This window comes from Enoplosus armatus, chromosome 2 (genome assembly GCF_043641665.1).
Source record: "Enoplosus armatus isolate fEnoArm2 chromosome 2, fEnoArm2.hap1, whole genome shotgun sequence".
Classification (NCBI taxonomy): domain Eukaryota; kingdom Metazoa; phylum Chordata; class Actinopteri; order Centrarchiformes; family Enoplosidae; genus Enoplosus; species Enoplosus armatus.
Genome location: NC_092181.1, coordinates 15,936,166 through 15,963,462, shown reverse-complemented (window position 1 = coordinate 15,963,462; position 27,297 = coordinate 15,936,166). Strand labels below are relative to the sequence as shown.

General features: G+C 41.2%; 3 protein-coding genes across 6 annotated transcripts in view; all 3 read right to left on the bottom strand.

Annotated features, from left to right (window-relative positions):
- Positions 1-4,741: 4,741 nt before the first annotated feature.
- On the bottom strand, positions 4,742-8,389 carry cntf (ciliary neurotrophic factor). Its single transcript, XM_070926087.1, has 3 exons — positions 7,987-8,389; positions 5,289-5,603; positions 4,742-5,191 (listed from the first exon to the last, which is right to left on the bottom strand). The coding sequence occupies exons 1-3, from the start codon at positions 8,104-8,106 to the stop codon at positions 5,018-5,020; spliced, it is 609 nt and encodes a 202-aa protein (XP_070782188.1). The 5' UTR covers positions 8,107-8,389; the 3' UTR covers positions 4,742-5,017.
- Positions 8,390-11,492: 3,103 nt separating this feature from the next.
- zfp91 (ZFP91 zinc finger protein, atypical E3 ubiquitin ligase) lies at positions 11,493-17,552 on the bottom strand. The gene is made up of 13 exons (XM_070921141.1): positions 17,502-17,552; positions 16,801-17,268; positions 16,455-16,492; positions 16,128-16,244; positions 15,879-15,918; positions 15,222-15,332; positions 15,039-15,137; positions 14,766-14,951; positions 14,455-14,505; positions 14,268-14,346; positions 13,827-13,941; positions 13,606-13,705; positions 11,493-13,487 (listed from the first exon to the last, which is right to left on the bottom strand). Exons 2-13 carry the CDS (start codon positions 17,211-17,213, stop codon positions 12,488-12,490), a joined length of 2,349 nt encoding a protein of 782 aa, XP_070777242.1. The 5' UTR covers positions 17,214-17,268; positions 17,502-17,552; the 3' UTR covers positions 11,493-12,487.
- Positions 17,553-19,546: 1,994 nt separating this feature from the next.
- The window catches only part of rbm47 (RNA binding motif protein 47), a 31,688-nt gene continuing 23,937 nt past the window's right edge, over positions 19,547-27,297 (bottom strand). The window contains exons 4-8 of one of the 4 annotated variants that reach the window (XM_070915426.1): positions 26,901-27,228; positions 26,416-26,439; positions 25,671-25,880; positions 23,442-23,632; positions 19,547-22,959 (exon numbers count right to left, since the gene is read on the bottom strand). In XM_070915426.1, coding sequence (XP_070771527.1) covers positions 22,711-22,959; positions 23,442-23,632; positions 25,671-25,880; positions 26,416-26,439; positions 26,901-27,228 — 1,002 coding nt within the window. In that variant the 3' untranslated portion in view covers positions 19,547-22,710. The remainder of the gene's footprint in view (positions 22,960-23,441; positions 23,633-25,670; positions 25,881-26,415; positions 26,440-26,900; positions 27,229-27,297) is intronic. The other 3 variants (XM_070915429.1, XM_070915427.1, XM_070915438.1) reach the window with 3 other exon arrangements.

The window sequence follows — 27,297 nt, the reverse complement described above, 5'->3', positions numbered from 1 at the left end:
TATTCAAACTAAGTGTAAAATAAGACATTGTTCTTGCACAAAAAAAAACATCGTCCAATCTTTCAAACACACTATTCATCCCCGACACTTGTGATCCAACCTGTTTTTAAGTCAAACAGATACACAACTCAAATTATAGCCAAGATCAATTTATTTCAACCCACTCACACACCCTCAGAAATACAGTCAATAATAAATAAAAGTTTTTACACCAAAGTTTCAGACCAACATAAAAGACTGTACATTACTTTCATTTCATGTTCACAATGCATCAACCGATGCTCTCTCCGTGATCCAAAATACATCTTATCTTTTTTAAGTGGACCATTTTGGATAACTAATCATTTTGTCCTCAAATGGAAACAACAATATTTAGGCTGTGAAGTTTAGAGTAACAAATGTGTGTCCTGGTTGCCATATTGGTCCTGTATTATATTCAATATGTCATATGTCATATTGCTGGTCTGCTTACATTGTTTCAAGCCCCTTTTAGACATAAAATAACGTGTAAATACTTTACAAAGCAACATTTCTGAAACGTTTTCTTCTACATGGCTCAAGTTTGAGTAAAAGCCATAACATTGCCAGAAATGTCAAAGTCAAGATTACAGTGTCCTTACATGTGAGAACTTTGAGTGAAGTGTGCAAACCAATCATGAGAGAGAAGGAACGAGGCTTAGAGGGATGTGCTTTGATCACGGGGGACATTTTGAAGCAGCAGATTTGACTCAGCGGAGAGACTTCTGCAAGCTACGTGAGCTACTTCTGTAAAACTGGCAGGACATTGGTCCAAAGCTGATATTAGAGAAGTGTCTTTACTGATAAAACCGTACAATCTCTGTAAATTACAACATTGTGGAGCTGAAACGATTAGTCGATTATTGACAACTTAATTCATTTTTATGAAAATGTCCACCAACATGTCACTTGGTCCAGGTTCTAAAACTGAATATTTTCTGTATTTTTTTGTCTTCAACAATAACAAACTGTATATCTTTGCATTTTGGACCATTCGTTGGACAAAACAAGCAATTGAAATATGTAAACTTGGGCTCTGGGAAGTTATGATTTTTTTTCTATTTTTCACGATGACATTTTATAGACAAGGAATCAATTGATCAAGAAAATAATTGGTTATAAATTAAAATATTTGTTACTTGCAGCCCTACTACACTTAGTCTACACCTAGTCTTACATCCCAGATGCCAAATATCAAGCGGGCATTGCTCTGTATCTTCATATAGAGAAACGCCTTCATAACGGAGGCCTATTTGAAAGTCAGACAGCCAGTATTTGTACAGAGAGATGAACCCAGCAATGTTACAGATTCCATGTCTGAAAGGGGCTTTACTTGAAAAGCTCAACGGATGATGGTTTTCATTCCAAAAGATTTAATCTGAGACACCAAGGAGACTTTTTGACTACAGTGATGAAGGGAAATACAAAAGAAATGTGTCAGCCCAGAGATTAAATCTAGCTTTGGTGTTTGGTCTCTTGTGTTAACATTCGAGGGCCAAAAGTTTATCCAGCAAGACAATCGTTACAGAGATGAAGCCACATTTGCAGGACGGGGATTATTGCTGCTTGATCATAAACTCCAAAGATAAACAACAACAACAATTCATAAGTACATCCAAACATTTGGTTGACCATCACGGATAACAGGGGTTAATCATACAGGACTCCCTAAAAATTTGGGATTTCACCCGGATGGGCGTGGTTTTGCAGGACGCAGCAGTGGGCTAGTTTTATTTCATAAACTTGGAAAATTAATATGAGATCAGTATATTTGATGCATGTCAGAAGGCATACAGAATATACTATTCATGTTTTCCCATAATTTGTATATTTGGTCTCACACCTTTGTACATGAAAAAGGTACGTAACACTCTGTGACGCAGGACGTAAGGCACCGCCCCCTAAAAAAATAGTTTTTAGGGAGTCCCTTAACCATACAGTCTTTACAATGTGAAAATCCCACTGCTGCTGTGAAAACCCTAATGAGTGTGGCCGTTTCCTACAGTATGATTGCTGCATATAGACAGTTGCGATGGTAACCTAATCCTCTCTTTGTGCTTTGAGCCATTTGTCGACAGCTTGCTCTCACTGCACCAGAGGTCAAAAGAGAGGGCACTTAGTGTTGTAAAAAATGACACTCGTAAAGAAGACGCACACAGTGAAAGTGTCAAAGAAATTAGTTAGGAAAATAAAATCAATCAATCAATACCACATATGCAAACAAAACATTTTGTTTGCCAGGAATGTAACCACATTGCTGTACTTCCTGTAATCTGCAGGAAGAGGACAGACTCAAAATGGCTGCAAGAGTCTTGTGTAGGTCAATTCATGACTGACGAATGACATATCTTCAGATCAACAGTAGCACTGCGTCAAAGATACGCAGCCTCATTCATTTCAGCGAGACCAATGCATTTGCGCAGTAGTCCCACTATTGGTGGAATACTTAGCAACACGTGTGGCGTAATTCAACTATTTACATTGCGATTGTCAAGACGCAGAATTAAATAATAGCCACCATGATACTTCCCACAGTAAAATGCTGCCACATACTACTACGAAACATTCTTGTGTCCGAGAAGCCTTTAAACTGGACTTCCTGGTTCACACTTCATCTTCTACCGTAGGACCTGAAGCAACATACTTTTTTTTCCAACCCAGAGTTATTTTTGGTCAAATTTGGTCTAATTTCTCTTTAGGAAAAAATAAATGTTTGGAAGATTTATGCGCTGTGTATCTCATCATCAGAGTCGATGAAAAAGAGCATGAGGGAAGATAACACATCTTCAATCCATATACAGAGCAGCAAATGCAACACATGTAATATTGCATTTATAGTATATCACATTAAAAGTGTTGCACTCCAAAGCATTATTAGATATTTATGATGCCTTTGTGCTGTAAGATGTATTTTCCTCCTTCATTTAGAGCATGAATGGAGAAACAGGTGGTGTGAATGACTGCAAATGTACAGTAGCTCTTATTTTCTTAGGGCTTACATTTCAACTTTGACATTAATCATTGCGACTAAGCGACCAAATGCATGTATGTTGCCTTCGAGCAACAATATTCAGTTTTCAGAAGTCTGAAAACAGTTTAGAGTGTCCTGTGTCACTCAAATCTCACACAGGTTTGTTTGTACTCCCAGTGCACCTACCAACAGTTTATCAACCTACGACTAAATACAGCATGTGACAAGGAAAACGTGAACTGAATAAAATCTGCAGTCCATGAATTAAACAAAGTGACATAAGTTCAACTGTAAAATTACCAAATGGTCCCCTCATCCTAAAAGTTTTAGACACAGCAAAGGTTTACTTGCTTGTCACTCAAAAAACAACATTTTCTTCCAACATGCCTGCATGCCTTTCTGCTTTGTGCTCCATATGATCAAGGATCTGTCATATGTACGATTCAATCCCATTTACAGTATCTTCTCGTTTTCTTACCCTGAAGCTTCATCCATAATTAAGACAGCCTGAGTATATGGCTGATGCTAACCCTAACACAGCCCAGGTTAGACTCAATTAAATGTTGAGAGCCATTTTTCATCAATTTCTCTGTTACATGATCACAATTCAACTTAACTTATCGACTATATGTTGATTATTGCAGTGCAAGCTGCAACTGCCCAATGGAAAGTTAATGGATCACATGACAGACACAAATCTCTACTTTCATCTGAATTCACGCGCAGTCAAAATGGGATATGTGCCTTAAAACCTTTGTTCATATTGATCTTTGTGATGCAGAACATTATTTTTGTTTCCCTCTTGCTGGGCCTTTTAACATGATCTGGTGTGAAGAAAAAAATATAAAATTCTATAAAACTTGATAAATATATTTATCAAATATATATATATCAAAAAATATATATATATAGATAATAACAGTATAACAAATAAATGAATGAATTCATAAAAATGTTCTTTCATCACTTACATTTGTTTACATTTGTGTACATGTGTTTCTGTTTACATTGTATTTCCGCTACAGTCCCTGCTTATGTGCTCATTTGTATGTCCATCAGTTTGGACTATTGATGTTGCGGCTGTATCACTCTTGTTGCTTCCTAAACCCTGTAACACCATTTCACATGATTTCATTGCTAATAAAGTGCCCTAAAAACATAAGAAAACTACATGAACACATGATAATTTGACATAAGCATTTCTGAGGAAAATCAAGAAAGAAAGAATTCATCTGTGTAATAGCACCCTGTAAACACTAGAGGGTGCTGTTACACATACTTTTTTTTTTCTCCTCATACACTGAACATCCCCAGATGATGATCTACGTGGAATGATTTATAGCCACAGTATTCAAAACTACACACATCAGAGCGACAGGGTGGTGACGGCATGAATTCAAATGTTCTCATTTTCATCAGAATGGGCCCCTTGCTGACTGCTTCCTCCGTCAGCTGCAGGAGATCCTGGCAGTATATCTTAAATAATAAGGAGTGCATGTATGGGGCGAAAAACCATGAATAAACGTGAATGAGTTTGATATTAGCAGGCGAGAAAAGTAGCATCATTTTCATTTGAGTTGACGTTAATCATGTTTCCTCAATACCAAGAAAGAAAAAAAGAAAAAGAGAAACTCTGAATCTTAAATCTTACAAGGTAAACAACAAATATTAAGTTGTATTAGACTCTGCCATACTTAAAATAATCTTGTTCCAACAAATGCTGTTATTAGCTATGATATTAGCTATGTTCTTGTCTCTCGCTCCCCGTCTGTCTAAGGCCTCTGCTCATCATGGGGTTTTCATACCCTAAAAATAACCGACCCACTCATCTGCCTGTCTCAGTAGGGATCTGTCTCTCTCCATCAGCTGGCTATTTTCACTCATCTTTCTTTTTCTTTTCCATACATGCCAGTTTCTCACTTTGGCCCTCATCTTGTCGTCCCTTCACCCACCTCTTTCTCCCTCTCCTTAACTGCTTTTTTTCCTCCCTCATTATTACTCTTCACCTACACTTCTCGCGTCTCCAACTCATCTCCGAGCGCTCCTCGTGCTCCTGACCCGCGTGGTCCTTGCTCGCTCCTTGGCTATCACTGAGGGCAGGGCTTGCAAGGTGGTGACGGCCGTCTTGGTCCAGTAGTCCACCTCTTTGAAGATACGGTACACCCAAAGCTTCAGCTCAAACAGAATGGCCGGGCCGTCTAGCTGCCAATAAGAAGGGGAGAGATCACAGAGTTCTGCCTTAATTTCTGTCCAGCACTTTCACCATCGTCATAACACGTCTGTCGTCATCAGCACCTACCTCCAAACCCTCCAAGCTGGGGGTCAGGACCGCCGTGCCGTCCGCAGCTTTGAGGAGTTCTCCAGTGTTGAGCAAGAGAAGCGACAGTCTGTCCTTCACCATCTTCCTCTGGGTCTCATACTCACCCTTCTTCCCACCGCCCAGCTCCTCTTCCTCTTTAGCGACGGCTCTCTCCAGCAAGCTGCGGCACTGCAACAGAGCGGAGTGGAGACGCCAGAGCTTGTCCCTGGTGTCCAGCTGGGAGGAAGGAGGAGGGACGGACACCAGACGCCCGTCAGCCACCGTGACATCTGCAGTGAAACTCTCCCGCTTTCTCTTCAGAAGGAAACAAAGAGGGTGTAAGGACAGAAGTGAGATATGGGAAGGCATTAATAAGGAAAAGGAAGAGGAGGAGGAGCTGGAAAGTGAAGTGCATAAGTGGAAGATTGAGGAATGCTTTCTATCAAGCACTAACCACATTGACGTCACTTTTGACAGCAATTTACTGAAGATCATTGTCTGTGAGGCAACAGGGATTTTCTCCTAATGCGATAGGAATTTGTTCAGGCTCATTCACATTGCTTCCAACAATAAAATATACCCAGCACAGGAAATGGTCTTCCTTTGAAGAGGAATTTGAGTTCAGCCCGATTCCAATACGGATTTATTAGTGAAAGGTTAAAATGAGCTCTTTAATATAACACCACATCATAGAAGCAAGGGGGGGGGGGGTGTACTTCTGTAGGTGCAACACATACAATACCATACTGTATGAAAGAAGATGATGTGATGACAACTTTCTGTTGAAAGTCAACATCTGAAACATAAAATCATGGGAATAGTTCAACATTTTGGGAAATACACATATTCACCTCCTTGCAGAGAGTTAGATGAGGAGACCTCTCTCTTGTCTGTACGATAAATAAGAAGCTACAGCCAGCAGGTGATTAGCTTAGCTTAGCATAAAGACTGAAAACAGCGAACCTGGCTAACCAGAAATTGCAGTTTTTACACTTTGTTTTTGTACAGATCAAAGTGATTAGTGAGCTTTAGAAGTGCTATTAGCTAGATTTGTTACCAGTGGACAGAGGCAGGCTTGCTGTTTCCCCCTGTTTCCAGCCCTTATGCTAAGCTAAGCGGCTGCTGGCGGTGGCTTCATATTTACCGTACAGAGATGAGAGGTATCAATCTTCTGATCCAACTCTCAGCAAGAAAGCAAATGAGCACATTTCCCCAAATATCAAACTACTCTTTTAACATCAATATAAAAGCAATACTGTATATCTTCCTTTGATAAACAGCACATAACAGAGATAGAAACTTTGTACTCTCAGAGCTACAGAATGACAAATCTTGACATGATGTTGACGGGTCACTTTACAGGCATGAATGTATCTGGCATCAGCTTCAGTACTTGAGTTAGCTGTGAATCTCAGAGGCCTCCTTGTGACATTATACTGAGGCGTTACTGTTGAACCCTGCATGCATGTAAGTACCAGAGTGACAGAGTGGCCTAATGTGACCTGGGAGTCAAGGGGGAAGTTAATGTTTACTGCTCAGCCTGCAGAGGAAATGTGATTCAGGCAGTTACGGATACCCCGGGAAGCAATACAGTAGCCAGGAGCAATATTCTCATGGATCATTGTCAATTATGATAACGTGGTAAGCTTTGCAAATGATTTACGAGGTATCAAACGGACGTTGTAAATGAGTGTTTTCCCACCCAATGAATAGGCGAGGGACAGCCCGCCTGAAAAATATTCAATCTGCATTGGATTCATTTGAGACCTGTTTGCCAGAGACTAAACTAAATCCTATTTCAGAGACAATTCCTCCCAGCCAAGGAGAGGAAACACAGGGGACACAAATGTACATACATTTCTGTACAATAAGCTAAGACATATCTAATCCCATTATGGTGTGTTCACTGGAATATTTCTAAAGAAACTATGCACACAGAATCAGTGATAACTGTGCCAGGGAGAAGAACATTGAAGAAGGCCTGAAGGATAGAAAGAGGAAGGGTCAAATCCTGGGGAGAGAAGCGGATGAGGTTATATGCCAGGCCGCTCCCTCGCTCCTGGCGAGAGACACATGAAAGAAATGAAGGATGAGGCGGTGAACTGGCAGGAAACCAAGAAGTTTTAATAACCGGTAGCTCTCACACCTATAGTCAAAGAGACGCAGGCTTGTGGAAAAGAGAGGAAGGGCTTCGTGCCCAGGCATTGATGAGTTTGTGCCAGCGAAAACGCCCACCTCTGTCATTCCAAGTTCACCGCCCCCCCCCCCCCCCATTCTGCATTCCTACCCCCTGCTGTCCTAGACACAATTTCTCTCTCTTTCACACACACACACACACACACACACACACACACACACACACACACACTCCTCCCTCTTATCTTACTTTTGCACGCATCCCTTTCATCGTTGTTTCTTGTTCTCTCTCTCCCACTCACATACTTCGTCCCATGTACTTATTTCAAACACACAGTCAAATGCACACAAAGTTACAGACATGTATGCACAGAGGACACACACACACACACACACAAAAAAAAAAATCTATTAATTTTCCATTTAACCTTGGCCTATTTCTGACTCTCCTTTATACACACACACACACACGTTTTTCTCTCAGTCTTCAGCTCTGGACTGTGTGATACTGTGGTCTGCTGGCAGGTAGCAGCCAGTGGAAACAACAAGCTCCTCTACTCACATAAAGTTCCAGTAAGATGGAGCACTCGTGGTGCAGCTGCTCGGCTATAGCAGTGGCCCGGGCCGCGGCGGTCCTGCTCAGATCCGAGCCGGTCATGCCTCTAGTCCGCCTGGCTGCCATTGGACCTCCAGCTGCCTCTGTCGGGAAGACACACTCGCACTTGGAGCAGCAGAGCAACAGGCCGGCACCTTAATATATTCCCGGGTACGCCCGCCTCATCATGCCCCGCCGCGGCTCACGGTTCACTTCAGCCTGCCCTTCCGCTCCCCTTTGCTGAAACTCAGTGCGCCGTTAATTGGAGCCAGAGCGCTTCTCGTCGCCTCTTAGGTTTCGGTAAAACGAGTTTCCCAGTTTGTCCGACCCTGTCTGCGCACTGTGACTTGGGCTACTTATGTTACAGAGATCGTAGCCAACTCTCCGCCCTTTCCCTCGGGAACCTGATGCCAGGCAGGAGGAATTTAACGGGACAAGCGGGGGCGGAGAGTCACGGAGGGGAGGAGACGGGGAGGGAAGCGCTCATCAATGTGTTCATGATCGGGGCTTATCTGATTTACTGGAAGTGACCGAGCAAAGATGGTCTAAATTTAAGCAAGATGTTGCCCGAACTATTTCAATCTGTTTCCGTATACAAGTATACAAAGATCACAGCAAAACTGACTAAGTACATTTACTCAAGTAGTATGTTTGTTGTATTTACAGGTAGACCTACTTCTTTCTTACTTTCCTTTTTTTTACTTTAATTGAGGAGGTCACCATTTCCGTTTTCTGCTACTTTATATCAGTTTATAAAATATGATATATATGTTATATATTAAACTTCCCAAAGGTATACAGAGCAGTTCATATTAGCTTCACCAACACTAAAGTACTGCTTAGGCCTACATGTTAATTGATTCATTAATAATAATGATCCAGTAATATGGTCATATAACTTTGACAGGGGCCAGTGTAAATCACTGCGTTTGATCGGCTACTAAAGGTAATATTGAAGTAATATTTTGAATGCAGAACTTTTACAGTGTGGTATTGCTACACCATAAAACCATGCTGTACCATACTATACTGTAAACACAAGGCAAATACCAAAACATGACTATTATGTTGATTCTCTTCATCAAAATCACTCTCAGTGCATATGATGGACTCTCTCAGAGTAAACATTTTAACTTGTCATAACAGAAAAGCAACAGGTGTACCCAGTGACATTTAGGTTGGGTTTGTTTCATTTAGACTGCCAGGAAGCCATGTCAGCAAGCCAACATGCACAATGCCAGAGCCCTCAGGCACACATGAATGGAATACAGCCGTTATAAATGTTGGCTATTAGTTATACCTGTGTTTGACAAGTGTCCATTTGGATTTCGTCATTAAACTTATTTTGAACAATTTGTGATTTACAGAGTTTATGAATTCCACAAGGTGACAATATCAAAATATCTCAAATGATTTAGAGCAGGAACAAATCTGTAAGGTATACTGAGACTTTAAACAACCAAACACAAACACACAAACTTGACTTTACTCCACATTTACAGTATCTCGATATACATATCCAATACAGTCTTTTTTCATATGTTATATGATGAATATGAGAAAATACAAAAAAAGATTCCACAATGCATTACACAAATATCACATTCATTGAGATTATACTACTTTCAGTATATATAAACAAATACTGATAATATGTGTAAATGTGCTAAATTAACAACCTCTAATGACTAAAATCAGAATCAGAATCAGAATCAGAAACTGTTTATTGCCAAGTAACATACATTACAAGGAATTTGCCGTGGTCTGAAGGTGCTATTGTTTTGACAACAATTAAGTAGAATATAAAAGGTAAAACAGTGCAGTGACCAAAATAAGGTAAAGTAAAAACCTCTTGTGACAATATATTATATCCCTATTCATGTAAAATATACTGAATTTTCGTTGCATAGTCAAAAGGTTCATGAATCAAACAGTTTGTGGTTTGTGGTTGGTAATGATTTATGGCTGTAATGCCCCGCCTGTCCTGCAGGTGTCAGTGCAGGCGCTTGTAACGTAAACACGGAGCAGCGGCTAAATGACAGCAGCTAACGTTATTGGAAACCTGGACGTTTCAAATGAAGAGGAAATGGAAATTACTACATATTATTCCGGTGTATTATATTAATAAATTCAGCTGTTTACTGTAAGATTCTTGCTCTCCAGGAACCCTATTAGCTCGCTTTAATTTTGAGACCCAGCTAACCTAGCTAGCTGACTTAGCTTCAGTTGATTTTAAAGGCATGAACTCTCTGGTTGGCTACGGAGTGTCCTCGGAGTCCGACAGTGATGGAGACGTCGATGATGTAAACAAGGATGGAGTTGGGTAAGTATTGACTTAAAAAAAACATCTATCACAAAACACAGATTGTCATATACTTGTAATATAATACTACGCTAGCTTACATGGGTTGTTAACTTCTTTCTCTAGTGTAACGTTAACTCTTTTCACAACACATTTTCTATCTTCCAGTTCTGTTAAGGAGATGGGTGATGAGGCATCAGCTGCCAAAAGGACACGCAACTTCTTGCTGGCCTCTGGCTCAGCTTCCAGTGAATCAGAACCAGAGGAAGAGGACCCAGAGCCCCCATCATCACCACCACCACATCCCCAAGCACCAGCGTCCTCTGCAGCCTGCCAACCCGCCCTGCCTGCACCTTCTCTGGGCTCCCTCACCTCCAATAAACTACCTCCTCCTTCTCTCAACACCTGTTCTGACAGCGGTGTGTTTGCCAACCCCTTCAAGGCTCAGGCAGACCAGAAGCTCAGCGCCTTGCAGAAACATGTCCCCCTCACAATGCAGGCCAAACCCTCCCAGATAGGAGGCAAAAGGATGTGTGTGTCTTACAGGAAAGATGGAAGGTGCAGGTTTGGGATCAAGTGCAAGTTTGCTCATGACAGTGACCTCCAGACCCCAGTCACTCCCACTGACTGCCACCCACCTTTAAGTGAAGAAACACCAGCATCAGATGAAATTGAGTCCCACGCAGGTGGCTCATGTGAGGAGACAAAAGAGGAAGAGTCAGGAGGGCAGCAAGGGAAGAAGAGGAGGGTTGGACTGAGTAACACCTTGATTCCTCCTAAGCGAGCTATGAAGCAGTACGCCATGCACAGAGACAGAGAGCGGATCAATATGTCCTGATGGATGTTATACAAGCTATTATACTGCGGTGTCATAAAGCAATAATAGTGTGCTGAAATATGTTCTCTCCGTGTAGAAATTGTGTACTGTCCATTGTATGACCCATTAATGACTCGGCGACTTACATTTTTATTCCCCACAAACACATATCGAGAGCAATGTGTGGTTCATTTTGACATGTGGACAGAATGAGCTGGGGATTGAACCAATCTTACAATTAATGGTTTACCTCTCTACCAACAAACGCTTCCCCCAGTTGAAGAGATTGTTTGCCCCCCCCCCCCACAAAAAAATCTGTTCTCAAACTGTCAGTGAATACACTTAAGATAAATGTTAAGACATTTATTTACATCATATAAATGAACAGTTTTTGTGTCTGCTCTAACACACATCCTAAATCACAAATCAGAGGTGCAGATTTAGTATTGACATACATTATGTTCCAAGGTTTCTACATAGCTTTGCTCATTAAATTACATTACACTTCAAAAGGTTATTGACACAATTTAAGTTTGTCTAATTCACTGACTGTGCTTGCTGTTTCATGGGTTCATGTGTGATTTACAATGTCCAAGGTCACCTTTCGGCTGCCTATAACGACCTACTTTTGTGAGTAGTACATACATTATACGGGTTATTATTCCTTCAAAGTCTACAAACAGCCAAGCTTAACAAACATCTGCACAGATGTCAATTTTTTCAACGATTTCAAGACACTGCCAACATCACTAAAATGTGCGATTTTCGTGACTTTTTACAGGCCTGTGAAACATATTCTTTGTCTAAGCTTTCCAGGCTTTGAAATGTATCTCTTTGAGAGTTAAGATGGTTTTGTTATATTTTTCTTTTAACCTTGCCAAATAAAGGCTTTACAGTAGATCTGGACATTAAGTGAAAAGATAGCTGCCTGTTCATTTAAACAGAGTCTGTTGATAGCTTTCTAATGTGTGTTTTGTGTTAATTCGTAATATAAATAGAGTTGATTTATTTCGGTAGGAACATTGATGCCCCACACTAGGCATTTGATGTGCTGTATATTTCCAAGAGGTATGCTATATTATTGCGTAATAGCAACAGCTTTGCAACATAACCTCAGCATCAATACACACACTCACATAAGTTTACAGGACTTATGTACAAAGGCAACAAGTAACACATACATGTTTCCCTGATACAGATATTCTAAAAAGCTACCAAATGTGACTATGAGTGAACAGTACATAATATATTGTGATCCTACACGAACCTCAGACATTGTAATACAGTATATCAGGTCACTGATGACATAATCTGCCTCTATCTTCTGTTTTGTGTGCACTATCCTTGTTTTACATGAGAACCTGCTGCACATGTCTCTCAGTGCTGTCCGACAGAACGTCCCCCTGTCCTGTATGCTCCCAGACCACACCGTCCACCCCCACAGCCTCTGTCTGCTGAAGGGAGCTGACTGACGGAGAGGAAGACGAGAGCACCGGATTGTCCAGAATAAAGCTGCCCCCGTTGGTGGAGGCTGGATCCTGGGACTGAGGGTTGGACGGGGACAGGAGAGGAGGGCTCGGGGCGGCTGTCTGCAGGGTCTGAAGCTGCTGAGAAGTTGCTAGGATCTGCTGAATGTGGGTCTGAGACTGGCTGACCGGCTGGAAGGTCATTTGAAGGATTTGCGTCTGGCCCTGGCTCTGCTGCTGGGAGGAATACGACTGAAGGGGCTGGAGCTGGGGTTGATGCTGGGTCACCACTGAGCTGGAATGGAGGGTCAGTTGTTGGATTTGGGGCTGCTGTGGCTGCTGAGCAGCCTGCACGAACTGGACGGGCATCTGAAGCTGGAGGTGAGTCTGCTGCTGGTTGTCAGCCGGTGAAGGGGGGTCGATGGGGGACAGAGCAATCGTCACTGGCACCTGCATGGTATGGAGGCTCTGGTCTTGTCCCAGTAAAACCACCTGGTGACTCACTTGTTGGGTCACATGACCCATGTGGGACACCTGTGCCACTTGCTGCCCAACTTGCCCTTCCTGGCTCAGCTGGTCCATCTGCCCATCCTGCCCTACTTGGCTCACGTCCAGGCCGGTGACCTCTGCTTGCATGGGGTTTCCTGACAGCTCCAGCAGGGAGGCGGGGGTTGTGATGAGGGCGCCAGCGTTGGCTGCCAGCGCCTCAGCAATTAGCACCTCGGGGTGACTCTTGGCCTTATGGGCCACCACACAGTCCTTCTTCTCGAACTTCTTGCCACAAATTGAGCAGGAGAACTGATAGGTGGCATCAGCATCGTGCTTCTTCATGTGCCAGTTGAGAGAGGCCTTCTGGCGACACGTGAAGCCACAGATTTCACACCTGTGAGGAAAAATTGAGAGGAAATGTTTTTAAGTAATCTCGGAAAATTTAAGAGAATGATTAAATGTCTAAACGAAAAGAGAAAATTCGCAAAAATTGTGAAGAGAGAAGTACTAACTGTAGGGGTTTCTCTCCCGTGTGAATCATGCGGTGCACTGCCAGGTTGTGGGAGCTCTTGAAGGCACGAGCACAGAACTCACAGATGTAGTCCCTCTGGTCTAGAATTACAAAACACTCAAAGTATATATGTGTTCTCAATATACTTTCATTATCAGTTATAACAAGAAATGGACACAGACGGAATATAATGCATGTTTTATGTATATACTGTATGTGTACCTGTGTGGTGCTTCGCATGACGCAGCAGCTGCTTCTGTAGTCGGAAAAGCCTTCCACAAGACGGGTGAGGACATACGTACTTCTTCTTGAGTAAGTGCTGGTACTTTATATGGTGCTGGTGTGCAAAACAAAAAAAACATTAAGAAAGAGATCATTACAAAAAGGAAGATGGAGCGGCTAAGGTTTGCTGCTCAGATGATTTCATTCTTTTTGAGGTTTTGACAGTATGAACCTTTGTGTGAACATGGAGAGGTTTTCTATCTTTATTATCAACGTTGAGGACATGAGCAGGAGAAGCTCTAACCCCTTGTTAGTGTATATTTTTGAAAATCAAATGGTCTTGATTGAAATAGATTCCCAATAACGGTATTTGAACTGTAGTAGTTCAGAGCGACAGATGTAAATATCCCTCAGTAGGATTGTGTGGCTGCTGAAACAGACCTGTAGGTAGCGAGGATGAGCCAGGACTGTCCCACATCCTTCCATTTCACAGCGCACATACTGCACCGGGGGCTTCTTCCTGTGTGGGTGAAGCACATGTCATGGATGGAATTAAGACAGGATGATATTCATGAAATCCTATTATAAAGTTCAGATTACGACGCCCTCCAACAGACATAAACTTCACCTTCTCTTTGGCAGCCGTGGGGTTTTATCATCTTTTTTCCGCCGGCCTCTCCTGACACAGAAGGAAAAAAGAAAATGACAAAATTCAGTTGCAATGGAAAATCAAAGCCTTGTTCTATTATGCAGTAAACACAAAGCCATTTTGAAAAGGGGGTTGCTCACATTACATTCAGATTGAAGCTGGAATAATTCAGTCACAGAAGCTGCTTAGTGTTTCACACGCACAGTTTAACTTCACTCATTCATTAGACATACATGCAATGTGAATCTGTCCTACTGATAACTTGTTACACATCAACAGGTACTGCTTACTTTCTGGGTCCATCCGGGTCCTCCACTATTTCTTCTTTTAGCTTTACTTCCTCTTCCACGCTCTCCACGTTGTCCAAACCTTCTATCTTTATCTCAGCAACCTCTTTCTCTTTTTTAGGCGCCCTCTCTTTCTCTTTCTTCTCCTTCTGTCTGGGAGGAGCTCTGCGTTTTGGTTTCGGGGCATCCCTAAGAAAAGAAAAAAAAAGAGAAATATCCAGTTACTAAACAAAAAAATATGGTGCTTACATCTAAACATATCAGACACACACACACCTTTCAGCCTTCGGGTTGTAGCTCTGGTCATTGAGGTCATCTCGAAAAGGAACGTCTTCATCACTGCTGAGGGCCGCCGCCTCCTCCTCCTCTGCACCACTGAAAGAAAAACAACACATCACTTGAAACAGAATTCCCCACTTTCTGCACGTGGTCAAACGAGTGCGCTTGAGATAAGTGTACCTCTGACTCTGTGGCTGGTAGCTGAGGTCGTTTGGGTCATCATGAAATGGAAAGTCTTCATCATCCAAGACCGGTTCAGCAACATCCTTTCTTTCGTTTTCTTTCTTTTTACTGAGACAGCATAAAACATGCAAAAGCTCTCACTTAGTCACACACTTTCATAATATATAAGTACACTTAAAAAGCCACGGACTCAGCAGGCCATAAATGTCAGAACGAGATATATGCTTATGATATATTATGTAGCCTGCCTATTGTTACAGCTAATACATGCAGGATTATTTTTTTATATATTTCAAAATGATACTGCATAACCCAACAGAGTCAGAGAAAGTAAATATTTGCCTTCCTGATCTCTGTGTTAATGTCTGTGTCAAAGATAGACTGTTGATAAAACCCTACATCATCATCATCATCATATCTTTAAAATCACAAAAAGCAAACTTTCCCACTTACATATTTAACAAAACTGAAACTATCTGCAGGACTGGATACCACAAGGAATAATAATATAACTACATATAGTACCACAATAAAGTCTAGCTAACTAATATTATGGCATTTTGTAAAAGAAAGCAACTCCAGCAGTGAGAGAAACCCTTAACACTTGCAATGTTCATATCATGCTTTACCCAAAAGGGCCAAAAACATACTTACATGTCGTACGTCTCTTTATTGTTTACCTCTCCTTCCACTGCTGCATGACAAACAGAGAAAGAAAGACATTGTAAGTTTTAGGATGTTTTTAGGCAACAAAACAACTCTTAGCCACTAGAACCTTCAATTTTATATATATGTACAAATTTGTATTGTAGTCTACTGCGTTCTCTCAAAGTGAGTTATTGGATGTCGAATGGAGAGACCACATGCTGAACCATTGTAGCTCACTGTCAACAGGTTGCTCACCAGCTGGATTCTCCATTTCAGGTTCGGTCTTACACACAGGCTTGGCAGAGCCGCGGACAGCCCTGCCAGACGGGGGCTTGGCACGAGTCTGTGCTGGGGGGCGTCTGGAGGGAAGAGCTGGAGTGAGGGAGCAGAGGCATGCCATCAAACATACTGTATGCCATGGAGTCTGGTACAGGCATATGCACAACCACACACATACATTAGCTTTGTTTGAAAAACACACATAATCCACTTGCAGATATACATAGAATACGGTTGAACTTAAATGTAGATTTAGCAAGAGACATATCAAAGTTTCTTTTCTCCCAACATTTCTATGATTACCTTGAGCATCTGTGGAAGGTTTCTTGGGGTCCTCTGAGCTGCAGAAAGGAGGGAAAATCACTGACATTTTCTCTACCTGCAGAGCGACATGCCATCATTATGATATCTCTAATACAACAATATATTTACAAGTTTTATACGTATGACCATATGTAAAGGCAGGTAAGTTTTACTCCACCCTCCCCATGCAGAGATGCAGAAAGGGGACGAGCTATGCTGAAGGCGTGATTTTGACAGGAACTGACCCCATAGACATGAACGCACAAGTTAAAAGTCTAGACAGGCTCATTATAAACAGATTTAGTTTAGTTGTGTATGAGCTAGAACTGTTCAATTAAAAACTTACTCTGTGCCTTGAAGGCTGTCACCTGCGACCCCACCTCCAGCATCAGCCGAACCCGCAGATTCTGAATTTTTCTTCCGCCTCGAGTTGGAAACTTTCCTCCGCTTGGTCGTGCCGGTGTCCGGGCTCGGTTCGTCTTCGTCGTCGTCGCTCTTGGTGTCCTTCAGCCAGGCCGGTACTGCCCTCGTTGACCTGTCTCTTAAAACCCGTCCCGAGCTCTGCGGGCTCGACGCTGCTCCGTTAACGTCTGTTAACGAAGCGGAGACGCCGGACCTCGGGCGACCCGCTCCCCGCTCTCTGAGCCCTCTACGCGGTGTAACGGCCGTACTGGTGGCCGGGGTCTGCTCTGCGGCCTTGTCCTCCGCCGGCTCTTCATCTTTATTTACACCCCCGGTTCGGTCGCCGGCCGGTTCCATCACCGTGAGGACACTTCAGCCTATCTCAAATTCCGCTTAAAGTCAAGCAGGTTTACTTGCAATTTGAGGAAAAACGGACATCTGGTTAAAAGACGTTTTGATTGCAAGCGGCCTTTATCCAACAGTGGAGCATTTTCTGTGAGTGCGTTGGGTTCGTCGCAAATTAAATGCATGTATTTATTGATTAGAAATTGAAAACTTTTCTTAATTATCTATTCAGCAATAAACCGATATCATTTTAAAGAAGCAGACCCTATTTTCGCGTTCTTAAAGCTATAGTAAACCTACTTATTCGCCGGGCCTGGAGCACAACCATTTTGTGCGCTTTGTTGCGTCTCCTTTAAGCCAAATATAAACTGAGGTTACGTTCAGGAGCGGCAACGCATTTTAGCAGCTGTACAAATCATCTGGATTTACCCATTGTGCCTTGTGCCGATAGAGTCGGCCTAGCTGCATTGTTTATAAATCTGCAAAGACGGTAGCAGCCGTACTGAAGCACCGCGCAGACGGGTGGCCGCCGGGGCTTCATGGGAACTGTAGTGCAAGTTAGATCACCGCAGTTCGGACTTTGTTTTAAGGACATTTTTTATCCTCTTTTGTCATGCTTTTGTCGCTTTACGATACAAAACAGGAATATGATACCCTGAGTAGAATTAGCAATGGGATTTTAATTTCTGTAGCACAATAAATAACAATAAATAATACTATATTAATTAAATTATGTGAAAATGTACCATGTATGCAGAATACTTTCCCTTTACATTAATACACATAAAAATAGGTGCAATTACTATTCTCATTCTATTTTATTCCCTAGCTTGCAGTATGTTTTGTGTTATGTGCTAAATAAATGAATAAATAACAATATTTTACTACCCACAGACAGTATGGTAATATCTTCTTCTTGCATGTGTTGAATACATATTTTAACCTCAAGAAAGACTAAATGTGGTTTGTTTCCTCCAATATTCTGCATTGATGACAGTGGAGCTAACATGGCTGCCAGTGAAAACCTGCACTGTCTGGTCTGAGCTGTGCAGCTCTGCTGCAGGCTGTTCTGATAGTGTGCATTTACCACCAGATGGCAATATTGTCTTAAATGTCCTCTAACTCCTCTCTGACAGAACACAGTCTCTTTAACTTAGTTTAAAATCCGTCTAATTATAATATTCCTGGAAAATAAATTGTTGCCTCTTGTCTGGCAGAGTCTGTAAAGGTTTTATTAAACATACACTGATCATGACCACACAGCTGTGTGGGATACACAAACCACCATGAGGTGTTGTATAGCAGGGGAGGGCAAAATAAAAAAAAATGTTAAATGATCCAATAATGTTAAATACCAGGGCCAGAATTACCAACATTAATACCAATAATGGTTATTTTTATTATTAAAGTGTAGGGGGGACCGATGTGTCATGACTGATGAAGTAAATGCAGGGTTGAAATAAGTTTTCAGATCCTTTACTTAAGTCAAAGTAGTAATACCAGAATGTGAAATACTACATTACAAGTAAAAGTCAAGTACAAGTACAAAAGTATTGGCATCAGAATATATATATATATAAGTACCGAAAGTAAAAGTACTCATAAAGCTGGAAAATTATCCCTGTGAGTGTTTACTATTATATATTGTATTATTATTACTGATGCATTGTAATTAACATTTGGCTGTGGTAGTTGGTCTAGGTGGAGCTGATTTGAACTATTTTATAGTACATAAAGAGTGAAGAAGATCTAACTTGAGGCAGATCACTTTCTTGGTATATATCCTACTGATGCTACTTTTAAAAATAAGGTTTAGTATTAGTAGTATCAACACTGTAGATATCGATAGTTAAGCAGGTTGTTTTTTTCTGTAACCTGTTACCACATTTTAATGAAAACAGTCGACTGAAAGGTGGTGACACTGTATAAAGACTCCAGACACCTGTGATTGCCCTCCTGCACATATTGTACTGCATGATGAAGGCTACTTATGTTCTTAAAAGGCTCCCTGAACTCCTCGCTGGGGTAAAACATGTTTCTAGAGTAAAGTTGACCCGCCACAGAGAAGTTTATGAAACATTCTCCAAACACACTGTGCTTGTTCCTCTCTCTCCACCATGGCACGTTGCTTAATAGTAGCTGATGTATGAGGTCAGGGATGGGTTTCCATTCACAGAGGTTGGAGTCAAAGTCCTCTGCCTCTGGACCTTTCAAGAAACTTCTGACCCTTTTAGGACTTTCTACAGTTATGTGGTTTAATCGAGAGCTAGCTGAAGTAGTTTAGACAGTTTTGGTGATAGGGAATATGTAGACGCACAAACAAATCACAGCACCGCTTCCTTTTGAAAATGCTTTATTTATCTACTTTATCACTATAAATATAACAATACCGAACAAGCTTTTTTTTTTTTTTTTTTTAAACAAACCTTCAGATAGAAAAGAGTCTGCAAAGGTCTACAAAGGTATAGCAAAGGGCACATCTTGGCAATAAGGCACACACTAGGGAGAGTTTAAATGGTAACACCTATGTTAAACTAGGCATACGTAGCTCAACACCACTGACACAAGGAGCAGGAGGAGTTCATCCTGCCGCTGTAGTGCCGGTGAAATGCAGGCGATAAAAGTAAAGCAGGTGTTTTGAGTGGGAGGCAGAACCAGAAGGAGACAGTTTTCTGCCGTCTAACACATGAAGTTCGATGGCTGTTAAATCATGAGTAGACCTTTAACAGTTTTGCCAAAACTGACATTCGGAGTTGCAACACCTCAACAGCACAAAGTGCCAATGGGTTGTAACACACGCAATGGACCAGTTTCAGTCTTTGCTGTTGAAACTGATAAAACGTAGCCAAACGAGAAGGCCTTTGTGTTCCCACTCATAACATCAAATCCAGTTCAAAATAGCAAACAGAATATTACACATAATAACAAAAATGCAATAACCTTGAAGCTTTAAAAACTATTGGACACTTTGGCAAAAAAAAAAAAAACTCTGTTACTCTGACTTTTTATCCCTAAACAATGTGTAAATAAAGAAAAGAAATACGTTTTAGAATATATTATACCTTTTCTTCTCACTTCATAGACAACACACGTTATGCATATATTAAATATATCCTGACTTATTGTCATCATACAAGAAAATAATAAAAGCAGTTATCAGCAGTTTGTTTTCTACGTCAAATCCCGTTTCAGAGGGGAGAGAAGTAGCAAAAATGTAGATGATGGAGTGAGATGACAATCAATCTTTTCATTTAACTTCTTGGACCAAAAGCGTCATTATCTCGTTCACAATCTCAAAATCCAGTCAAACTCATCATGTTGTTTTATGGGTAAAATGTAGTCAAACGTCTGAGGAGATGAAGGAAAATTAGGAAAATAAAATCCCCTTTAAACACACAAAATAAAAGAAAGGATTGGAAAATTCCAAACTACTAGAACTGGTTTACAAATACAAATGTTTTGCATGCTCTCATTTAAAGATGGCTGTTGTGGAGTGTGACTTCATGATGATCTTGCATCCGTTATGTTTGTGTGTTGTGGTACATACATGCATGGCTCCTTGTGTATTTGAGCGTGAGGTATTGCTCCAGTTATTCCCAGTCCAATATTACACTTGTTTTCAACACACTGCAGAGTTTAAAAAGTGCCTACTAAACATTCATCAGGGTTACTTGATGTTTTATGCTTCAAACACATACAGACATTGAAAAAAACGCCAAACTAGCCCAGTTCACACATGAATTTATACTCAGTATTTAATATCTCTTCATCTGAAAGTCGCCATCTCTTGCCTTTTTATAAATACGTTTAAGTGCACCTCGGTCAAGCACAGTTTAGAGGACGAGAAATAAAGAGGAGACAGACATACGGATTGTTACTGCAGGAGCATTCAGAGAGGAGACTACAGGAGAGAGGTGGCCTGGTCACATCTGACTGCAGAGACTGAAACCTACTTACAGTAATACCACAAATTTGGTTAATTGGAAATATGAATGGAGAAAACTCCAGTGCTATGCACAGATGTGAGTCTTTCCTCTTTGTGCCAACCACAGGCGCTTTGCTTTGTTATGAAAGGCACAGTGAAAAGCATAAGGTAGCACACACAGTATGGAGATGTAAGGCACTGTAGTCAGGCACCGAGAATCTTCCTAATATCAGGAGACTGGAGTGTATGTAGCCTTAAGGTTTTTTGGTTAGCATTGGCAAATGCAGGAGCGCTTTAAGTGACAGAGTGCTCCAGTCCATACAGAAAAATGTCTCTCATTTCTGTCCATATTTGTTCACCTTTCAAGAGTCAAACAATAAAAAAAAAACAATAATAAAGATATGCATAAATGAGAAAAAATAACAACTAACATCTGTTCAGTCTTAGTGCCCTGTCAGCGCAGTTTCTGAAGATGGGTCTATCAAGCTTATAGATAAACCATGTTGCCCGTCATTGAAAAAGCTTTCCAGTTTTCTTTCTCTAGTATTTGTTCCCCAAGGAATCTGTCACAATAATATTCTTTAGCTGGCAAGTCTTCTTCAAACAAACCAGGATATATGTTTCCGAAAGCTAAAGAGGAGACATCAAAACAAGCAAACTAATTATAGGCGAATGAGCAAAACACATAGAACCTTCATTTAAAACAAACAAAACACAAACAAAACTAAACAAACCATAAAAGTACCAAATAGGCATGTTTGAAGCATACACGGTCAACCAGCGTGGACGGACAGCATCACCTACAACATGTAGCATTGGCTAAAATACTATATATTAATGGAAAAAAACAACAAAAAAAACATTAGTATATCCAAAAACAGTTGTCTTGAGTGGTATCCTCTCCTGTTAGTAGTTCCTGTTTCTTTCAATTAACTTTTCTTTCTTTTTGCCCCCAAGTTTTTACACATGAAAAAATATTTTTAGACATGTAAAGGTCTATCTTTCCTGCTTTGGAGAACAGATACCACCCCAATAAAAAGAGATACCTACCAAGAATAAAACTTTAAATATGTATCTTCTCTTCATAAATACTTGAATGTACCTTCAGTGTTTCTGTTGCCATAGCAACAAGGTGGCGGGGGTCAGAGACAGAGAGAGACAGAGAGCAATACAGATAGATAGGAGTTGTTGTTATTGTGAGTAATGCTTGTTGTTGGGGGACGACTGTCACCACATACAGATGGGCTACGTCACTCAGTAAGTGGACTGTCCTCTATGTGTTATAACTTTCAGTAGAAAATGATGCTGCATCATTAAGCCTCTCATGCGGTTGCCTTGGGTCCAGGATATACTGAGGCCAGTAGGTGGGACAGATATGAGATGTCAGGTTGTCATTGTTTCACTGTCTGTTTTCTAAATATTTGCTTCAGACAACATTCCTTTACAGCTTTTGGATGTTCACAAGTTCAAGTGATGTTTCTGTATGATGGGACAGGCTGCACGCTGTTGCGATGTTGTGGTGGTCGTTCAGTCACAGGGAGGGTAACGTTGTTGTTGTTGTTTCACGTGGTCTGACCCTCAGAATCAATATGTCTGGTAGACATCGTGGATGGGCAGCTGGAAGGCTGTGGCGGGGAAGGCCTGTGGCACCGCGTATCCGGTGTATCCCCCATATGCTGCAGCCACCGCTGCATTCTTCTGCAGAGCGGCCAGAGCTGCCGTGTTGGCAGCGTAGTTTGTGATGGGGACGTATCCAGCTCCATACAGGCCACCGGCTGCTGGGATGCGTTGTACATTGTGGGCCATGGCATAGACAGGAGTGATTGGACGGCCCTGGAAGATGCAGGAAAAAGAGGAGGAACATAGTGAATAAGAGGATTTCTACAGCATGTCCTCAACGACCATCTCAGTGTACATTGAGTACATTCATTGTACATTCATTGAATGAACACATTTAATTGTAAGTTGTCCAACATACAGTTCCCCTAGAACAAATACATAACATGTCATATAATATAAAAACTGTAGACCTTAATGACTCAACCAGGCAAGTTTATTTATATAAAACTCAGCAAAACCACCTGAACTAGCCCAAATCTGCAATCTTGTAGTTATCTGACAAATATAAAAGTACATAAAGTAGTGAGGTAAAGAGAAATAACTCTTTTGTAGCCAATTATATCAACATTTATGCTTTTTAGGTGAAAATGACATGCTGTGAGATGAAGATGGACATTTTACATCTTTATCAGCATGAAACAAATTCAAACATTTGAATGTGTCTGTGAAACATACAACAGCGTCATAATGCACACCTGAAAAGGTGGAGGGGTAGACACCGCAGGTAGGACAGTGGCAGCAGCAGTAGCGGTGGTGTGTTCAGGGTGTTGCATGGCCAAAGGGTTGATAAGGTGCTCCACCGTGTGCACCTTCCCCTCCTCCATCAGCTTGGCTGCAGGAGCCGTGCTGAACACTGGGTATTGCCCTCCCAGAGCCGGCAATGCCACTGCACATAAAGAGACACAAGCATGAGAGCTCGGATAACGGAGTGGACCACTGCAGCCAATGTTTGCATTCACAATACAGGAAATACTAGCAGGAGACGAGCACATACATGCACCCATGCTCAACCAGAAACAGGCATACTCAGATCTGAAGGTAATCTATGAAAAGAGTGATGGATACTAAAGCAATAAATAAGACAGGGAAAGGTTGAAGGAAAGTATTTAGGCAAGAAGGGAAAAAAATAATAAGTTACACAAGTTGGCGTTGGGGTGTGATTTGGATTATGATGGCGCACAACTGTGGATTAACCTCAATGCTCCAACACATACACACACGCATAAACACACACACACACACACACACAAACACACACAGAGCGAACACAACGTCAGTCATTGTTTCAGATGGACAAAAGTCTTTTCAATCTGGGGGCGATCCTGTGATTCCACGCAGACCGGGACTAAGACCGACCTCCAGATACAGGGGTCAATTTGTTCCAGAAGGAGCATCAAGAAAGTCAACTTAACAAAATGAACCTCTGATCACCAAATAAATGGCTCAAATAAATTAATTAATAATTACAACAAATAGTTCAAAAGTAAATTTATGGTAGGTTTAGTAACTCTTATGTTGAGTAATAAACTTGAAGATTAAAGAATAATACCAGTGTGTGCATTTTTATTTTGCATTTGTATCAATGAAGTTTCAACATTTAATTTTTATCCAGTATAAAAGCGTGCATGAAACTTTAAATGATCAACCCACATGAACATGAAACCTTTTTTTCTGTAGTAGTTTCTGTTTTGTTATGTGAGTTGTTTTTTTCCCCTCCTTTGTATCAATGCAATTACATTTCCTGCTTACTGTAAGAAGGAAGAAAGCTAGAAATAGAATTTTTCCACCAGGAAATAATCCTTTAAAAGAAGCTACTTTACAACTTTACTGTCACGTTCTTCATTGCTGGGACAGCAGCTAATTTCAGCCTTTGTTTTAATAAATAAAACAAAAAAGAGGAAATGTCAAAAAATCCAATCACATATAGCATGCATTGCAAAATTATGGTAATCATGATTGACAAAATTTATAGAGTGGTACATGGGCTACAACCCTATATAACACTGGTATTATCCTTTAAGTGATTAGAATAGAGTAGACACGATAGAAAAGAGGAGTTTGTGTGTTTAGTTTTGCATTTCAACTCCGTTTTTGACTGAAACTGTTGTAACGCTAATAAGGCTAACGCAGCTGCTCCTACAGAGAATAACTAATTGACTTTTCCAAAAATAACTTCATATTGTGAATAGAAAAAGCAAATCTTTTGTGAGATACGTATTTGTTTTTTTATCCATACTTTTTCGGCCCTAACTAAAAGAAAAAAACAAGATACTGTCAACCACCTTCCAGTAAAAATTTGGAGTTGAGTGCATGTGTAAAAGGAAATTGTTGGAAGCACTGGTCCCCACATAACTATGGCCATGTTCAGACAGACAACAGCACTGCGTGAAAAAACATGCCTTCCTCATTTAGTTTAATGAAATCACTGCACTGGGGGTGCCAAAAACGCAGAACCCCCCCCCCCCCCCCCACACCCCAAAAAAAAAAAAAAACATAGTCTGCATAGTCTGCAATCTGACAAAAGAAGTCAACTTTTGCCTCAACACAATGCGATGTCTTCAGGTGAAACATTGCATTGCCAAGTAGATTAGCCCCTTGTGTTCTTTAAACACAATGCTGTTTTTGGTCTGAACACCCGGTAAGACAAATTTTTGATATGGAGGAAAAAGGAAAGAATGAGGAACAAAACATAGCAGTTACTTTCTGGTCATGCTGGAAAGGACAGATTTTTAGTGTCATTACTCTTTACTGTAAAGAGAAAGGAGGTCCTTTTGCACCTGACCATCCAGCAACAACTATACTCTTGATTTACAAAACGTTCCTCAAACCATGCAAGGAGAGAGACAGAAAATTATGACCTATAAGGTTTAATAAAGGCTTTTGAGATGGGCAAGGACATGGATAGTTATATCTATCTCACTGACTTGTGCCAGGTTTGATGCCAACGGGATTGACGGAGGCAGCAAGCTCCAGACTGGGCATCAGCTCATAGGGCTTTTCGGGCTGCTTGGCCTTGCCCTCATGGTAGCGGCTGTAGATGCCACGACCCGCAGAGTAACCCCCCAGGTATGACCCCCGTGGTCCAGGGGTACGGTTACCTGCAGCAGCACGACCACGACCTCGCACAGTACCTGCTTAAAATACAATTAAAGTAATATGATGATGTGGTTTCGGACTTGGGCAGCAGGGGCAACCTGTACTGATAATTGTGTAGGGCAACATGTAAGGCAAGATTTTATGATGGGTTTAGAACTTCTTTAAAAGTTCATCTAAAGATATCAGGACTGGGGTGGCAAGAGGTGTCATTAAACTCTAATTTAAGGCAAAAATCTGCTCATGAAGTACAGTTGCTACTGGAAAGTTCTCTGGAATATCTGTTTGAGTTTAGGATTTTTAGTTTTGTTTAGTTATTCGGGTCCAGTTTGGCCTTTTCCTGAGTTCACTGTTGTGACTCTTAAATTAGATGCAGATATGCAAGGTCATGGCATGGTGAAATGGCATTCCTAGACGTCTTTAACTTTGTTGTGATCTCTGCAATAACCAGCATGAAATGGGAGGTGACAGCACAGTAGGAAAAGGATGGTGTTAGAAAACGTAGAGTTTGTCACATGGCAAGAAAGCTTATTGTTCATTGAAGGAATAAGTAGGAATAAGGATGTGAGAGATTACCATTGTTCTGTATCATTGGGGATCCTTTGGAGAGAAAACCAAAACACAATGATTGTTGAAAGTCAAATAGATTTTCTTGCTAACACCCAAAGACCATATATAATCAATCATCAAAGGTAATGGGATTAGCATTCATTGGTCCATCACCTTGTTTTGTCTTTTAATAAGTATCTGATTTTAAGTCACAAACCCTCATCAAGTTTAAAAACTTTTGTCAAATGAAATTGCAGTCATCAAAGATTAAATCATTATTATCTTAGTCATCATCACCATTTAAAAATCATAGCTCCCTATTGATGGGGTGTATTTGACATTGTTCCTACAATAGCATCTTTCGGATGTCATTAGGAGATCTTCAGCAGCGCATTGGCCCAAAGAGTTTCTGTTGCCACCAACATTTACGAAAATATATGGCTTTCAAAGAAACACTGCGGCTTTTGCAACTGATCATTACTGGTACAAAAGCAAAAAGAATGAATTCTAACCTTTGACAAAGTAGTCCCTGTTGGGTCCAATCAGGGTGTTGTAGGGATAACCATAGTAGGCCAGTGTGTAGGGATCACACTGGTAAACGTAGTTCTGTGGAGTAGCCTCTGGAGTGGCAGAGGACCCCTTGGAGGCCTTCTGGCGCGAGTACTGCTCTTTATCAACCGGCTTGGCAAGTGTCACCTCAATGCAGGACCCTTCCACCTCTGTGCCATTGAGGTGGTCCATGGCCAGGACGGCATCATCCCGGGAGATAAAGTGGACGAAAGCGTAGTCACGGATTTTCTTCACACGTTCAACACATCCAGGATTCCACTGGCTGAACACCTGGTTGATAGAAAATGGATGATTGGTTAAGAATGGTATGCTATATTGCCTCTTACTGTCAGGTATGTT